The following is a 17,805-nucleotide window of genomic DNA, read 5'->3' on the forward strand; positions in this document are numbered from 1 at the left end:
ACATTCACTCCTGAAAAGTAGCGAGTTCTGTTAAAAATTAGTCTAAACTAGCCCTAGAAAACTATCAACTTATTTTTGCAAACAAATAATTTGCCCTAGTGTACCTATTAGTTAAAATACTAGAAGATGTTAGTTCCAGCATTTTCGTGTACCTTACGTTGAGGAAAACATCTAAAATACTCTCCTCTTTAGCTAGAAATCAGTTTTCTTGTCATATTTTTTATGAGATGACCATTTGGATCAATTACCTTGTTCTGTTGGCCATAGTTCTAGAAGTATCGGAATCTTGCAAAAAATTAGTTCCAGTTATTTTTTTATACATTTGATGCATAATTGTAATAATAAACCCAAGTGCATTAAAACCATCAAAACACTATAGCTTAACAAAACAATTTTCTGCTCTCCCACATTGAAATTTAAGTTAAAAAATCAACTCCCTAATATTTGACGTCAATTGTCAATCCAAAACACTAAAACATTGCAAAATTAATGAGATCTCTGAGAAAATATGGGCGGAGCTACTACCTGCTAAAATCAGTTTTACTTTAGCAGCTACTATTACCCTATCCACCCATCCACCCTCTCTTTTCTTACAAGGTATCTCATTTGCCAAAATCAGTTTTATCTTAGCAGTTACTAGCTAGAAGAAGACTGATTTTGGCAAATGACATACCCTGTAAGAAAGGAGAGGGTGGGTGGGAGGGGCTAGTACCTCTTTTGATAAGACTGATTTTGGCAAATGAGATCTTTCTAAGAAAATAGAGAGCGGGTGGGCGGGGCCAGTACTTGCTAAAATCAGTTTTATCTTAGTAGCTACTAGCCCCGCCCACCACCCTCTCTCTTCTTAGAGAGAATACCATTTGTCAAAATCAGTTTGATCTTAGCAGCTACTAGCCCCACCCACCCACCTGCTCGTTTCTTACAAGGCATCTCATTTGCCAAAATCGGTCTTATTTTAGCATGACATAACCTCTAAGAAAGAAAGGGTGGGCGGGAGGTGGGGGTAGTAGCTGATAAGATAAGACTGATTTTGACAAATGAGATGCCTTCTAAGAAAAAAGAGGGTGGGTGGGCGGGGCTAGTAGCTGCTAGACTAAGACCGATTTTGGCAAATTACATATTCTCTAGGAAAATAAAGGGTGGGCGGCTATGGCTAGAACTTGCTAAGATAAGATTGATTTTAGCAAATATGATGTATCCTGCAAGAAATTTCAATAAATTATTATAAGAAAAGACACTAGAAGCTCCAAAGCACTTACAAATTCTTTCCAAACAGGAATATCTAGACCCTCAAGATTGTTTTAAATTTTTCAAAAAAAAAAAAACATAATTAACTCAAAAACAGGTCAGGTCAGAATTTTCCAAAAATAGAACACCAAAGTCCCTCAAACTTGTTTTTGAATAATTTACAAAAAAATCTCCATGGGCTCCCAAAATAATACCCCATGGGTACCCAAACACTGCGGCACCCAAAACTTTTTCAGATTGGTAAAAAGTAAAACACCAAAAGGATTTTTTTTACTATTTTTCCCAGACGCACCACTTGATTCTATCTTTATTTTCCTAGCGTATGGTAAGGAATTATTGTAATTGGGATCATCCGACAAATGGCTACTTCCTTGTTTTCTAGATATTTCGTGATCTCTACATTACGAAAAAATAGGTCTTCCGTTCTGTTTGCCTGCGTCGATGTTTATGAAACAGATAGTTTTCGAAACTACTGAGCGATTGTCGTAAAATTTTATATGTATTTTAGAAATATCATGTAGATTGTAAAACGCTAACCAAAATGTGTCTGATCATCCCACCAACAATGTGATGAAGTCCCCTCAAAACTTTTTATAGTAAACAGGATATAAATTTTATGAAATAGCCTGCACTTGTGGTTTATGAATCCGCCCAGAGGTCTTCCCCGAAGCATTCAAATTCTCGAAATTATTAAGCAAACTTTTATGCATATACCTACTTATAACCGGAGCTCATACAAGAATGTTCGATAATGCAGTTTGGACTTTTTTGTTTCTTACAATGTGTTCGAAAAATCGAATTTTATAATTTTTCAAAGAAGCTGAATTTGTTGAACTATAGTCGGAGGACTATAGTTTGGTGACATACTGGAAGTGATCTTAGTGGAGAAGGTTACAATATAAGAAGATTTTTGTTCCAATTTTTCGAAATACCCTACTGTGATAAAAAATATCTAAAAAAATGTCTCCATTTTCGCTCCAAACAATTTTCTCGCCAAATTTTTGGATCCAGTTATTTCCTATCGAGTTCTGAGCATTTTGGGTCTCTCAAACTCGAGTCTGACTAAATCGTTTCACATTCTGAAAATAAACTGATCTGATTTGACCTGACCTGACTAAATCGCATTCTGAAATTGAGATCATTTAGGTCAGTTATCACGTTTTGGCTGATATAGTTTTAGTAAGAGTGGTCTTAATTTCAGAAAATATCAGATTCAAGATCGTTCATCGTTCACCATGTTTCTTAATCTTCCAGATATCTAACAGTCAAAAAATACCGAGAAAACACCCAAATCATTTTTTAGTTTGGTGTACATATTTACTTAGTTCATCGAAATCGTATCAGATTCCACAGAGGTTACCATTTGGATCAGTTCCGACTTTCTGATACCTATAGCTTTGGTGTGCACCATCATGTTGTCGTTTTGATGTAGTCAAATTGTTAAAAAACGTCTGTTCCAGAATTCCTCATCATGTTTCTTAACGTTTCAGAAATCTAATTGTCATAGAAAACGCTGAGATAACACTGTAAATCTTTTTATTGTTGACCCATATAACAGTACATTGTGCCCAGATCAGCTCAGATTCCACAAAGGATACGTTTTGTACTAGTTCCTACTCTCTGATGGCCGGGTCATTTTTTTATAATGTTTTAAGTAATTCAGGACACAGAAATTCCAAAAAAACGCTTAAATTCAAGCTATAAATGCGTGTTCTCGTGTAATTTCTGGCATGTCATCAAATGCCACCAAATTCTGACCAATTTAGGTCTTCCAGTTACATCTTTAAAAGATCTTAAAAAAACTCAATTTAGGTCAGCTTCCATGCTCCGACTGTCATTTTGACTTGGGTTGTCGAATCCTCAAAAAAGATTCCTTCCATCATTTTTCACACAAATGAATAAATAAAAACTGCAGATTCAAGAGATTAGTCAGAACAAAATCCCCATTATAAAACATACAAAACCTCAAAGTATAAAAGCTTTCGTAACTCTTCAGCGAAATACATTCAGCTACATCTACGAGAATTTACGTCAGCCGATGTCTAACGTTTGTGGAAAACTCGACCCTAATTAGTCTATTCAAGGTCAGTTGTCGGTTTACACTTACCACTATATTTAAGTAATGACCTAGCTGTCTTGATTACTTGATTACAACGTTGCATTAACGTACGTCAGTGGCGTCGATTTGGTGTTTATACACTGAAGCGATACAACTAAAATATTTACACTGTGAACTATTTTTTAGTAATATGTGTTTTAAAAGCAAAAATTAAGACCTTTATCTTCCAGTCGCTGGCATCCTTTTAAACCCTTCAGCATCACTGTATCTCCTTGAGTTGAACTATAACTGACCTACTAAACTTGTATAATAGTCGTCTATTTTTGTCTTCACTCACCATAACTGAGTGGCCTCACCTATATGTTCACTATTGATACCTTCCGTAACTTATTCCAAAACCATCTAAAACAGGCCTTACAATTCAGCTTGTTGTATATAGATACAGTAAAGTGTAATTTTTATTTACATTTCTCAAGCACTCTTTCTTTTATGGGAAAATTTCATAAATGAATTGCATGAATTGTCACGACTGTTCATAAAAGAAATAACAAACACACATAATTATTATTATTCACTTCTTGCTCCATAACTTACTACAATTAAAAAATTCTTGCTTGCAGGGGCGTCATATCGGTTTACCAGAACAGTATCACATAACAGAGCGATGGAGAGGAGTAGAGCAACCTTTAGACCATCACTCCGCCATTTTGGATATTTGGAACGCTTGGGGAACCGCTCAACCCGAAGTGAGTACACTTACATAAAAAATGAACAAACAAAAGAAAATTTTTCACAGGTGAAAATATCTCTTAGACGAATCAAATATGACAGACCACCTAGTAGAAGAACGAGATGTAGATCAGATTCTAGCACATGGTCGGACCGAAGCGCATGGAAGACTATACACCCGAAGAGGCTACACGCTTTACAAAACGAAAAACAGCCATCAAGCACGGAAGAATTATTAAAACTAGTTTTAGCTCAAGGAGAAGTAATAAGACGCCAACTGAAGAAGTTGAGGTGAGAACTGGTAGATAATTAATAAGCGATAACGCGACTAGCGGTTTCTGCAGGCACAGTGAACACCAAATCGGCTATTTAGAAGATAAGGCGCACAGAGCCAGAGTACGTAAACACGGAAGCAACTACCTCCTCGAAACATACCTGAAAGGGTTATCAGAAGCCGTGGACCCAGAAAACGAGGCTAATGTCGGCACGGACAAAAACAGCGACAGCGGAGTGATGACGGAAGGAGACAGTGAGCAATCAAACACGAACAAAGCGTCGAGATCGACGGAAGTAAGTGATCGTCGCTGCATGTCAATCGTAATTGATAGTTTTGTAATTCCAGACGTCATTTGAGCGTTTTTCGCCGTCGTCGGAAGAGTTTAGTAAAGACATTAAGGATGATGATACTAGCTCTACCGTTAGTGAAGCAACCATTAGAGAACAAATAGAGTTATTTGAGTCTATAGCGAAACTGAACAAACGTCTTCTTAAAGAAGAAGAATGTTTAGTTAGGTTAGATGCAAATTTACGGAAGTACGACAAACACAAAACTAGTACAGATGATCTGACGAAAGCTTTAACGAATTTACGAACGGAAATGACGAAGAGTGCGTGTGAGATGCAACACAACGAGGTAGTTTTGGAAGAGACTATGGAAATGTTACTTAGCAGGAGGCATTATTTGGAGAATCTACACAGGGATCTTGCTAACGAAGACCAAGAACACGAGATGCTGCAGGCTTTAATGTACAGTTCACGAAGGCAGAGGCACAACGGGGAAAGTAGTTGTAGTCCTTATTATTCACATACCAAAGAATTGTTAGATACCTTAGTATAGCGAAAACAATTCCGTTTTTCTTATTACTAATTAATTTAATACCAAATATTTTGTACCTAATAGTTTTATTGTCTTCTCACGTGTTTATGTTGGAAATTTGTTAGTCATTTGATCTGAAATATATGTTTTTTTTATAAAATTTTGCATTTACTTTCACTGTGTACTTTTTGACTTAGCACATAAAGTTCTTTGAAAGCATAACACAATTACGCAAAATTTAAAACTAACTGTTCATTGTAAACGTGGCCTTAACGGAAGTTAGTTCCTAAAATGTGTGTTAACATTAACATAATCTACTACAAAGTAAGTGTTATGTGCCTACAGCCTACAGTAGTATAAATCAAAAGTAATCACTGGAACTAGTTTTCACGTCAGAACGAGGTTCAAAGAAGAAAACAAAGGAAAAGAGAATGGGTGAAGTCCTTTTTTTAGACATGCGGAACTTGTTCTTCAAAGAACCAAAAACACAATAGGCTAAAGTACTGTAAAAAAAACATATACTTAGCTAATCGCATCTACATATCGAACTTAAGGTTACGAAATAAAACTAACCGAAGTTATATTTAAGGTTATACCATGTATATGAACCGTTATAACTGATACATATTTGTCCTTAAAATTAATTATGATACAAAAGGACATGTTGGCAATTAAGAAACGATTAATTATGTGATAACAATGATGATAAATATCAAAACAAAAATTTATTATTACGAAACAATGGGAAAGAACCAGTAAATTAATTTCTGCCTTCAGAAAAACGAATATTTGTTGGGTCTTATATACTCCCGCCATCAAGTTATTTGAACTTATAATAATTAGTATATTTCTGTTGTTCAAGGATGTTTTTAAAAGAATGTACAGCGTTACTATGGCACAACGTCTGTATGTGGAAAAGTTGTGGATGAAATCGAACACCTGCATTTCCTTCTTCCTTGGTGACTGTTACTGGAAATTTCTTAAAAGAACTGGAGACTCACAGCATTTTAACTTCACGTAATGACCATCAGTGGGGGTTTTCTTATAAAAATGTACACCTGCAGCATGACGCATTTAAGTATGTGTGGATGTTTCCAGGAAGGTCTGGACACCTACGATATTCCACCTTCATGTGTGATTTTTCCCAATACCAAATTAACGTTCGAACTCGTTAACGACTTAGTCACCTTCGGAAAAAGAAACAACGAGAAGAAAATGAATCAGGAAATGTAATATGATTTCATCTGCAAACCTTTTACACACACACAATGTAACCGGCTCCGAAGAATTATACGCAAATTTAGCCAACTAGTTGTCTTGAAGGAGCAGGACATAATCTTTATCATTTGTTCTCTAATAAGAATTTTATACATTTTTAGTTCCCAAACGTAAGCTAAGAAAGTATAGTAATCGAGTCCATCGGACGAATGGCCACTTTTATATTTTCTCGACGTTTCATGACCACTAGAGTACGAAAAAAGTAGTGTCCCGTTTCCGTCTGTCTGTCTGTCTGCCTGTCTCTCTGTCTGGTGTCTGTATTCATTTTTATTAGACACGTAATCTCCGAAACTGCTGATTGTTGTCAAATTTTGTGTGTATATTAGAAATATCATGGAGTTTCAGTTTTTCCCTAACCGTTAAAATTTTTATAAAAACATAATGCTACAATATAATAAATAATGGTTTATCATTAGCGTAAGGCATCCCGGTTATGATCTAGTGGTGAGTCAGGAATGCGGACCGGACGTCGTGCGTTCGACTCCAAACTTGGCCTTTCATTATTTTTTTCTCTTTTTCTCTGGCATTGTGTATTATCTATGTTTATGACGTCATAAGAAATTTTTTATTGATGAAATTACCCGAGTTCCTCGAAAAGGTGAGAACACGCCCCTTTTCATTTAGAAATGTAAAACCTTTTCGAGGGCGCCAAATGTCTTTTTTTTTAATGTCAAACCTTCTGGGGGGCCTCAAATGTCTTTTTTAATGTGGAATCTTCTCGGGGGTCTCAACTGTCTTTTTTAAAAATGTAAAACCTTCTCGGGGGTCCCAACTGTTTTTTTTTTTAGACAGTGAAACCTTCTCGGGGGCCCCAGATGTCATGTTTTTAAGAATGTGAAACCTTCTCGGGAGTCCCAACAGTCTTTTTTAAAAATATAAAACCTTCTCACGGGCGCCAAATGTCTTTTTCAAGAATGTGAAACCTTCTCGGGGGTCCCAACTCTCTTTTTAAGAATGTGAAACCTTCTGGGAGGCACAATTGTCTTTTTTTTAAGAAAATGAAACCTTCTCGAGGGTCCCAATTCCAATTGTCTTTTTTAAAAGTGTCAAACCTTCTCGGGAATCCCAACTGTCTTTTTTTAAAATGCAAAGCCTTCTTGAGGGTCCCAAATGTCTTTTTTTAAGGTGAAATCTTCTCGGGGGTCTCCACTGTATTTTTTAAAAATGTAAAACCCTCTCGGGGAAGCCAAATATCATTTTTAAGAATGTAAAACCTTCTCGGTGGCACCAAATGTCTGGTTTTTAAGAATGTGAAACCTTCTCGGGGGTCTCAACTGTATTTTTTAAAAATTTAGACCTTCTCAGGGGCGCCAAATGTCTTTTTTTAAGAAAATGAAATCTTCTCGAAGGGCCCAATTGTCTTTTTTAAAAGTGTCAAACCTTCTCCGGAATCCCAACTGTCTTTTTTTAAAATGTAAAACCTTCTCGATGGTCCCAAATGTCTTTTTTTTAATGTCAAATCTTCTCAGGGGTCTCAACTGTCTTTTGTATAAATGTAAACCTTCCTGGGGCACCAAATGTCTTGTTTTTAAGAATGTGAAACCTTCTCGGGGGTGCCAACTGTCTTTTTTAAAAATTTAAACCTTCTCAGAGGCGCCAAATGTCTTTTTTTTAAGAATGTGAAACCTTCTCGGGGGTCCCAACTCTCTTTTAAAGAATGTGAAACCTTCTCAGAGACACAAATGTCTTTTTTAAGAAAATGAAACCTTCTCGAAGGTCCCAAATGTCTTTTTTTTAATGTAAAATCTTCTCTGTCTCCACTGTCTTTTTTAAAAATCTAAAACCCTCTCGGGGAAGCCAAATATCTTTTTTAAGAATGTAAAACCTTCTCGGGGGCACCAAATGTCTGGTTTTTAAGAATGTGAAACCTTCTCGGGGGTCCCCACTGTCTTTTTTAAAAATTTAGACCTTCTCAGGGGCGCCAAATGTCTTTTTTTAAGAATGTGAAACCTTCTCGGGGGTCCCAACTCTCTTTTTAAGAATGTGAAACCTTCTCGGAGACACAAATGTCTTTTTTTAAGAAAATGAAACCTTCTCGAAGGTCCCAATTGTCTTTTGCAAAAGTGTCAAACCTCTCGGGAATCCCAACTGTCTCTTTTTAAAATGTAAAACCTTCTCGAGGGTCCCAAATGTCTTTTTTTTAATGTAAAATCTTCTCAGGAGTCTCAACTGTCTTTTGTAAAAATGTAAAACCTTCTTGGGGCACCAAATGTCTTGTTTTTAAGAATGTGAAACCTTCTCGGGGGTGCCAAATGTGCTTTTTTAAAGAAGGCGAAAGCTTCTCGGGGGCCCCAAGTGTCTTGTTTTAAGAAGGTGAAACCTTCGTTTTTTCTATTACACTGTGACTAATACCTTTTATATTGTTTTTACTCTATAGAGGTTATCACGAAAAAGTAAAATTCCCCAAAATCAAATTTTATAATTTTACAGAGAAGCAATATTAGTTGGACTGTACTTCAGAAGCGAAAGATGTTCTGTGGAAATAATTTTCGACCAATTTTTTACGTAGAATCAGTTACTACAGGTGGACGATAGATTGAATACAAACTCACATTAGGATTTGTATCTTCATTATGACGCTGTTGAATCTAATGTTTAAATAGGTGGAAACAATATTTTAACTCCCAGCAACTGGTAACAGAACGCCACCTATATATCAGTTATAAATTATACTGTTTTAAAATAAGTTGTCAAGCCATTTTTGCTTTTTGACGAAACTTCATCGTATAAATTTAAGTAAATTGGTATTAATTTACTGTTTTCTGTTTCTTCTTGATTTTTGGTAAGCACTTCAATTAACCTTCCTGCTAAAAATAATAGTATTCTCTGCGGTACTTCACATGTCAGTGACAGTATCGTTGCAACTGAAGCAGTGTATTGGTTGTTAATCTAAGAGGTAAACATGTTTTCCTATTCTAAACAGTTGTTTATTAACTTAGGTTTTATCTTATCTTTCTTTGCCTACCTACATATTGGGACCAGCGTATTATGTTTTTCGATTAAAAATTTACTTTGCACCTCCACTTTGTTTCACAAGATTTTTTCATACGCTTGCAAACGTTTAACAGACAATCATCAACATGAGTTCTACTGGCGATTCATGCTGCAGAAGTAAGTATTCACACTACTTTATAGTACACCTGTTAATAATATGTCTTTATAGATATTAAGTCAAATGAAAAAGACAAGAAAGCTGGCGCTCAAAACAAAAATTCATGTGGTTGCAAATCCAACGACATGTCCTCCTCTGGCAAAAAGGAGAGTGATGGATGTGCGTGCAAGACTTCCGGACCGTGTGGTAAAAAATCGTAGACGAAACGACATGCTCATAAACTAATAAAACCTTTCAAAGATTTATTTGCTGGAATTTTTTATAACGATTCTTCCCCGCTCGTAAATAACTTATGCAACACAACAAACAAATATTGACAAACAACGTTATCTTAAATCTAACAAACATTAAGTACATCCCCTTTTACCAACTATAAACTCGACCCACTTTCCGCAGAGGTGTGAACAAAAACAATTTACTTATTGACGCCTTTCACACTTCTTTAGAAAATTGCCGAATTAATTGTGCTACTGAGGATCCTTCACCATTTCTAAAACAGAGCAAATTACGATGGTAAACATAAGGCACTTAGGTCAGAATTACTCGTCTTCTTTGTCTTCGTCGTCCTTTCCGTCTCCGTCGTCGTCGTCGTCGTCTCCCTTTCCGTCGTCATCTCCCTTTCCGTCGTCTCCCTTTCCGTCGTCGTCATCGTCACTTTTGTCGCTTTTTGCACTTTTCTCACTTTTCACACTATCTTTATCATCATCTGCCCCACAATCTTTGCCGGTTTTGCAACACTCACATTTTCCTTCCTTGCAACAGTTGCACGATTTATCTTCAGATTGCTCCGCAGGAGCGTCGTCGTCTTTGTCGGATTTGCTGTCCTTGCTAGAACTTTTCTTCGAACATTTACACTTAGCAGCACAACACCTTGGTGGTTGCATACAGCAGCACGGAGGTGCTACGTAGAACGCACCCCATGGGATCATCATGCAGGGTTGCGGCATAAAATGACATCCTGCGAAGGACTGGTTACAACAGGGACGACTTTTCATGCGAGCACAAGGACAGTGGTGTTTTGAAGATAACGATGATCCTGATGAAGACGAAGAGGAAGATGATGTACTTTCTGCAATGCTTGGTTTTTTTTCGTCGAGAGAAAGCTTTCCAGCTTCTGTTGATTTTAAATTAAGAATAATTGAAACGGACTTTGAAAAGTTGGAAACGTACCTGCAGCAATTAACTCCTCGTTGGCGCTCATGGTTCTTAAATATTTGTACAATGTCCCACTGCACTTATTTGAAATGCATAAAGTTAATTTTGCGCGGCCCTATATAAACAATTAGTGTGATGTCGTGTGCAAACTCAGCGCAGAATGACGTTTTTCTTATCGTTCCTAAATTTTCCAGAAGGACTGACTAAATTTAGGGCCGCTGTCTGGGACCATTTGTTAACGTCGCGTCCTAGTGTTGCTATCCTAGAATGCGACGTTAAATACCAATGCATACTAGCAAATTCAACAGAAAAGTCACTCTGTAAAAATGAATTGATAGGTTTTTGCTGACTGATGCATTTCTTGTCCCAACATTAGGTAAAAACCTGTGGTGAAGGGTACGTATCTTTTGGTACCAAAATATAACCTAACGTGTCTTGAACAGAAGACGACTTTTTGCAAAATGATGCTTAAAATTAAGTTTTGGAGCACCATCCTACAGATGTCCAATGGGTGTCCTCAGAGATGTGAACCCTTTAAATAGTTAATGACCAGTTTTGTGAGAGAGCAACTTCTATCACAAATTTACTACTCAGAAATAAAAAAAATAAACACTGAAATCTTATAAAACTTATAATTTCTAACTAAGGTAAATTACACATAAAATTGTATTACACTACATTTTATCATCTCACAGGACATTGTTGTTAACCAGGATGTATTTAGCAGAAGTATGTCAATTTATATTAGTTTTTTAAAATTTAAACCTACCAACCACGGCTACGACATAGTCTACAAAACCATTTTGCGTCCATTTGCAGTCAGCCACTTGCGTTAATCGCCTAAAATTTGAAAATTAAAAAAATTTAAATCATTTCAATAACGTTGGCAATCACCAATGTTTTAACACGTTTAGAGAATTAATAAATGTCACCCTTATAATACCTCGCTGTTTTGCGTAAATTTGTGATATTTAAATATGGTCACTTTTGCACCCTTGTCAATGAGAACTTTGCATTTGAAGACATCCCGCCATTTTCAGAACACAACGTAGAGTTTTCTAATTTTGTACACATATCTTATATTGGCGAGATATTTGGACAGTGACAAAAAAGTGACTGCATAATTTAAGATTACGTTGACATTCATATACATTAAATTGTGAACAGTAGTACCATTCAAAGCTTTACAACTAATGCCAACTCGCCAACTCCAATTAATTTTATTTTCAATCGCACGGTATTTGTACAGTAGATACCCACCAATTTTTATGTAAACCCATCGCTACCATAATTCTTGCCACATTTTCGTCGCCAAAATCTATTACAACTACAGGATTCAGACGTGATATGTCAGCATATGACACTTGAGTCGTTACAAGAGTGCATTTCAATCCTCTAGCAAGTAGACTCTTGTAGGCCTAAAACCTTTTTTAAAAATTGTTTCACAATTTCTCATTTGCTTACCGAAATTACTGTTGATTTTTCTTTCGCACGTAGAACAACGTCCACCACAGCACTTGGTTTATCATCTGTTGTTAGCAATTTAATAATATTTTCAACATTGAAAGATACGTCGATGGCAGAAATTTTAGAATTTTGCTTGGATCCTTGGGTAGTTCTGCACATTTTTATAAGTGATTCAAATCGTCCACCCGTTGCCAAAACTGACTGCTCTTCGAGCACAATTCTAAACATGAAGCCCGAATTTTGTCTGCGATTTATCAGAAAAGGGTCAAGATGAATCTGTTCTGCATCCTAGAATAAATATGAGAATAGAATTTGAAAATTCTTATCATTTACTCTACATACAATTCCAAATTCCTGAGCATATTTAATGATGTTCTTCAGACGCTTGAAAACAGAAACAAGGTGTTTTGATTTTGTTTTTGTTAATGCAAAAATTTTTTCCTCGAATTGTGTTATACTAGTAGCAGTTTTCATTTCTTTCATAGAATCTAGAATACGTGAGTCTAATTCTGCAGATAAAATTGTGGAACGCATGTCTTCATCCGTTGTACTTTTATTCTAAAACAAAAGATCAATAAAAGTAAACTTTCTGCACGCAGCGTTACTTACGCAAAAATTCAACATAATGTTAGTAAAAATTGCAGCATGTTTCTCTGTAATCTTGCAATATTTTAAAATAGTAGAAAAAATAAACGAGTGATTAATGCAGAAGACAATGTTTTGTTGTTTACTTGGAAAAATCGTTTCCAATAGTTTCTTGCTAATGAACAAAACTTCTGCATCCATGACGTTATCCTCTAAAAATTGTTTTTTCAGGTGAATTCGAATTAGTAAAAATGTTACCTGGCTCTGAAGATATAGCTTGAAAAATACATTCTTGATATTCGTTTGGCGAAAAATAACCTTCCTCAAAAACCTTTCCAATGCAGTACCTTCTAATATTCTTGATATTATTAGTTGCCACGTAATAAGAAAAAGCAATTCTAAAGAAAAAACTGTCAAGTATCCTTTAACACTACCATGAAACATCAGTTACCTCGAAGTATTGGAAACAGACGAAGACTTTCCACGTTTATTAAGCAAAGTTATTAAGTTATCTGAATAATTACTAAAACTTGGTAAAAATGTAGGCATTTGTATATTTTGAGCTCCATGCTGTTCGAAAATCTACAAAAATGAAATAAATTTCTATTTCTATATTTTGTATTTCCTTATAAAGTGTTTTGATTACTTTAGTCGCCGTCGACGTCAAAAACGTAATCAAATCAATATTTTCAGAATTGTTAGACTTCATAATTTTTTCAAATGTTTTAAAGTGATTCCTTGGAATCTTCTTATTTTGTTGAATCATTTCATTAATTTCCTTAACCGACTTCGCAGATTTAACAATGTCCAAAATTTGTTCACACGTGGGTCTTTCGTTGTCATTTAGGTGAACAAGTTTTCTGTAATCAATACTAATTGAATAAACAAAGAGATAAACAATATAGATCAGTTATTTACCTAAGAAGAAATTTTTTCTTTGCATTGTTTTTATTGAACTTAATTGTCTTTAATTTTTGCGAATTTAGAGGGAACATTTGACTTTTCTCCATGTGGGTTTTAATTGGTTGACAACACATTTCAAAGTATGTGATCCCTACAAAATTTAATCACGACAAAAATATGCAATAAAAGTACGTTACATACCTAAGCTATAAATATCTGCTTTTATGTTAAAAGTTGTTCGATTATATAGCTCGGGGGCTATATACATTGGCGTACCACACACATCTGTTAAAGAACCACAAGGCAACTCTTTGCCAGGAATAACTTCTAAAAAATACACTCCTTCATTTCTGCCCATATTTAAATATTAGATTTACCATGACATGACCATGACTGTTCTGGTTTAAATTTGGAAATTTGCTTCGACAAGCCAAAATCTCCAATTTTAACTTCATTTTTCGCTGTAAGAAAAATATTTTCAGGTTTGATGTCCCGATGGACAATATTATGTTGATGTATATGTAGCAATCCCTCGCAAATTTCCGTAAAATATTTAGCAATTTGATCTTCATTCAAGTGCAGATCTTCATTAATCGCTGATCGAAGTGTTTTCTTCTCACACAGCTCCATTTGAATGAACAAATACTTAGCGAGTTCCCAGTTTTCCTCATTTTCGATTTCTTCTTCTGGTTCGCTTACAAACAAGCCCTTGTCGCCCAGAATTTTAATTTCTGAAACTAAAGACTACAGAGATGATTAGTTAGAATGATGATATGAAATAAAAACATATCTTACTTTTTCGTCCAGTGAATTTTTTAAACGCAAGGGAAGTCGAGCAATTTCGATCCAAGAATTATAATATCTGACTATGTTTTTATGGTATAATTGTGATAAATTTTTCACTTCCCGTTCAGTTTCCGTCAGGTCATCGATATCAGAGTCGAACTTGATAATTTTTATGGCATACACATTGTTATCAAGTTTATGTTGAGCCTGCAATAAAATTGGCTTTTATAAAATGAAGCGATTTTACAAGATTCTTAAGAAAGTGTTCTTTTATTGTAAGCTACGTTACCTTAACAATCTGTGCAAATCCTCCTTCTCCTAAGGGTTCACCAACAATGAAATCTCTTTCTAATTTTATCACATATTTTGGCACTTTTTCTTCTTTGCTGATGCTTCTGGACACAGATTCATTGAACATGTTTTCCTTTGTTGCTTTGTTAGAGAGACTAAATATTTGTGAGTCACTATTATGCTCTGCCAATGATAACATGATAACAAAATGATAAAACATTTTTATTTTATTTCGAATATGTACTATTAATAACTGAGATTTGGCATAAATTTATGAGATAAAATGTAACTCAAAAATAAATTGTAATAAGTCCCACAAGAAAAGTTCCACATATAGGGATTCAATTTTCAAATAAAAATGGCGCGGAAACGTAGATAGTAATTCTATTGGTAATTGAAATTCGCAAATACAGTGCTAACAACATTTGATTCTTTCATTATGGCACTACTGAATGAAAACCTCCAGTTGAACTGTCCACATACTATGGCAAGGTCAAAATATATGTAAGATAAAAAACGTGGCTGATTTTTTATTTTTTGATGTCATATAGTTATTGTCACACAAACACAAAATACACAACAAATATATACCATATATCTATTTATCCTAGTAATACATAAGTCCTTTCTGCTGCCGAAGAAAAACGAAATGTTGTAAACTGAGATTCTAGTCTGTTTTACGTGTTGCCTAATAATGAAGTTGAATTTTGATTAATAAAAATAAGGAAATAATATTATACTTACAAATATTTTTGGAATATCATTCGACATGAACAACATTAAGGTTTTAAAATTTTGATACCAGTGGTATCGACATTTCTATAAATAGGTGCAATTGTGTTATTTAGTTAACAGTGGTTTATCAATTTTAAAAATATATTTATCCACATACAATAAGAAAAAGCACATATCTGCTACGGTACACATTACGAACATCTACTTCGTTTAAAAAAAGAACTATAACTTTCACTTTCAATTACCTACAAAATTTAAAAATTTAAAATTTTCACGGCGCCATATGGAGTGAAAACCACACATTTCGCTTTATTACTGTCGTTAATTACTCCACAATTATAACTGGTCATTTTCCTTGTCATTTAACGTTTTGTGTGGGAGAAATGAAATTCTTACCTGCAAAATAGAAGACAAATAAAGATAAAAAATTATTATTGCAAAAAAAACTTGCACACGGCACGCAACTTGTGAGTGGCGCGATTATTTCAAATTACTATTAAACTTAAGAGGAAATTGCTTTAATTTACATAATTGAAAGCAATGCAGATGAATTTTTTAATCTGCATCAATTCCATTTTAGTTTCTTATTGCAAAACAATAAACATCACAAATGCTACAAAAACCAGATCGCACTTGCACACGGCACGCGAGTTGTAGATAACGCGCTTATTTCAAACTATGATTAAGTTTAAAATAAGATATTAAATTAAGTAATAAAAATTGCACACGGATTTTGAGAAATTATATTTTGTTCACTTACACTGTTGTGTTTTGCTACTTACAAATACAGAGAAAATATTAAATTAATAATTTGTTACCGCTGCATACTCTACACTTTGTTGTTACAATAGTAAACCTGAAATTTGTTTCCGACCTATGTACCTGAAAAACACTAATTCGTATTAACACATTTTTAACTAATAAAATAACAGTTTTCATGTTTTAATCTCAAATAAATTCAAAAATTGAAGCTTCCTATTACTATTACACACTGCACACGGCACTACAGCTACGTCTACATGCTCTCACTCTGATAACGTGGCTGCTATAAAATTCAAAGTAGGCAACACACTCTTCACTCATTCACTGGTTTTACTGTAATAAATAAAAATTTTAAGCATTAAGCGATTTAAATAATGTCTTAATCATTCGAAAAATACATTTACGCAGAACTTTCTTTGCTTCTAAAATTTAGTAACATTTTGTTGAGGATAGATTCATTATTTTTGACATACACAATGTAACTAATTTTCTCACTTCTCAGAAGAGCTGGTTCTGAGATAAACGATAATAACGCCTTTCATACCTTTATTTCACTGTGGGTAGTAATTCTAAAAAATGAAAGAATAATACTGAAGCAAAACCACAACATCTGTATTTTCACTAGAGATTATTCATTTAATCTTTTTCACACAACTTTTTAGTAACCACAGATATATTATTAATTTTAATACGTACAATATCATACAAATCAAAATATTGCTGTATTCTTAGAACATGTTTAAACTATGCACAATCATTCTAAAGCTTTTGGAATAAGAGAAAGCAGATAAATACCGATCATTTCAGGGAAAATTTACAATAAAATGAATGATAGTGCAAAAATAAACTTTTTATTTTAGAACAATAACTATTAATATGTCAGATCAACAAAATATAACCTTCTAGAACCATAAATCTTAGTAGCAATTAATGAAAAATAAAGTGACAAGTGTTATTTCAATCGACACTACCTCCCCTTGTAGTATTATAATATCGATCACAGCCATCGGTAATACTGATGATACTAATTTTTTTTTATTCGATATTTTGAGAATATAATTAACATGCCAGTTTCTTGCTCGTAGGAAAATACAGTTTTGCCTTCTAATTTAAGTTTCTTATCTTTTCTTCTTAACCTATCATTTAGCATTGCGTATGATATTTAAAATGTTTTGCGGCACTTCTCATGCTAAATTGGTTCAAAAATCACTTATATTTGAAAAATTGAGATAAATGCTATTTCTCACTGATTAATATTAACCCTCTCCCCCCTATTGGAGAATTCCTGAACCTCAAACAACACCCTTTCAGGGCTTATTTTTCAGTCAAAATTTTGTTATTTCCTGAATTTGAAATTTAAATTTCGCGCGGAGAAGAAAAACACCACATTTGACAAATTAAAAATTAAAAATAAAACAATTCATTGCATTTCAAATGTTAAAGCCCTCGGCTTAGGGTAGGGGTTTGAAATGCAGGGCCATGCAGATAGAATTAAAAAAAAAAGGTTTCACGACCTATTTTTGCTCATCAGCGTCACGTCTAATTTAGTTAGTGATACAAAAATTAATCGCTTTCGACGCCACTGTCTCCGTCCAACGC

The 17,805-nt window shown here is 34.5% G+C and overlaps 3 protein-coding genes and 1 long non-coding RNA gene across 6 annotated transcripts in view; 2 read left to right on the plus strand and 2 right to left on the minus strand.

The window, feature by feature from the left end:
- Positions 1-5,255, plus strand: part of LOC135128234 (ras association domain-containing protein 10-like) — a 63,731-nt gene extending 58,476 nt beyond the window's left edge. For both annotated transcript variants that reach the window (XM_064055134.1, XM_064055141.1), the window contains 4 exons: positions 3,928-4,053; positions 4,104-4,327; positions 4,381-4,606; positions 4,659-5,255. In XM_064055134.1, coding sequence (XP_063911204.1) covers positions 3,928-4,053; positions 4,104-4,327; positions 4,381-4,606; positions 4,659-5,153 — 1,071 coding nt within the window. In that variant the 3' untranslated portion in view covers positions 5,154-5,255. The remainder of the gene's footprint in view (positions 1-3,927; positions 4,054-4,103; positions 4,328-4,380; positions 4,607-4,658) is intronic.
- A 3,867-nt stretch (positions 5,256-9,122) lies between these two features.
- On the plus strand, positions 9,123-9,767 carry LOC135145789 (uncharacterized). Its single transcript, XR_010283573.1, has 3 exons — positions 9,123-9,306; positions 9,393-9,521; positions 9,574-9,767. It is a non-coding gene; the product is annotated as an uncharacterized LOC135145789 (long non-coding RNA).
- On the minus strand, positions 9,742-10,807 carry LOC135145698 (protein SHQ1 homolog). Its single transcript, XM_064077866.1, has 3 exons — positions 10,693-10,807; positions 10,066-10,636; positions 9,742-10,012 (listed from the first exon to the last, which is right to left on the minus strand). Exons 1-3 carry the CDS (start codon positions 10,721-10,723, stop codon positions 9,955-9,957), a joined length of 660 nt encoding a protein of 219 aa, XP_063933936.1. The 5' UTR covers positions 10,724-10,807; the 3' UTR covers positions 9,742-9,954.
- A 488-nt stretch (positions 10,808-11,295) lies between these two features.
- Positions 11,296-16,085, minus strand: LOC135128245 (eIF-2-alpha kinase GCN2-like). Of its 2 annotated transcripts, XM_064055149.1 has the most exons (16): positions 15,896-16,085; positions 15,746-15,840; positions 15,454-15,689; positions 14,708-15,397; positions 14,428-14,625; positions 14,010-14,376; positions 13,834-13,959; positions 13,648-13,783; positions 13,376-13,589; positions 13,181-13,311; positions 12,988-13,127; positions 12,754-12,941; positions 12,487-12,702; positions 12,142-12,432; positions 11,938-12,095; positions 11,296-11,517 (listed from the first exon to the last, which is right to left on the minus strand). In XM_064055149.1, the coding sequence occupies exons 4-16, from the start codon at positions 14,927-14,929 to the stop codon at positions 11,430-11,432; spliced, it is 2,475 nt and encodes an 824-aa protein (XP_063911219.1). In that variant the 5' UTR covers positions 14,930-15,397; positions 15,454-15,689; positions 15,746-15,840; positions 15,896-16,085; the 3' UTR covers positions 11,296-11,429. The 2 variants fall into 2 exon arrangements, with proteins under 2 accessions (XP_063911219.1, XP_063911214.1); XM_064055144.1 differs by having other exon boundaries at positions 14,708-15,840.
- Between the last annotated feature and the right edge of the window lie 1,720 nt (positions 16,086-17,805).

Source organism: Zophobas morio, unplaced genomic scaffold (assembly GCF_036711695.1).
Source record: "Zophobas morio isolate AGI-343-1 ecotype UQ-CSIRO unplaced genomic scaffold, CSIRO_AGI_Zmor_V1 ptg000002l, whole genome shotgun sequence".
Taxonomy (NCBI): domain Eukaryota; kingdom Metazoa; phylum Arthropoda; class Insecta; order Coleoptera; family Tenebrionidae; genus Zophobas; species Zophobas morio.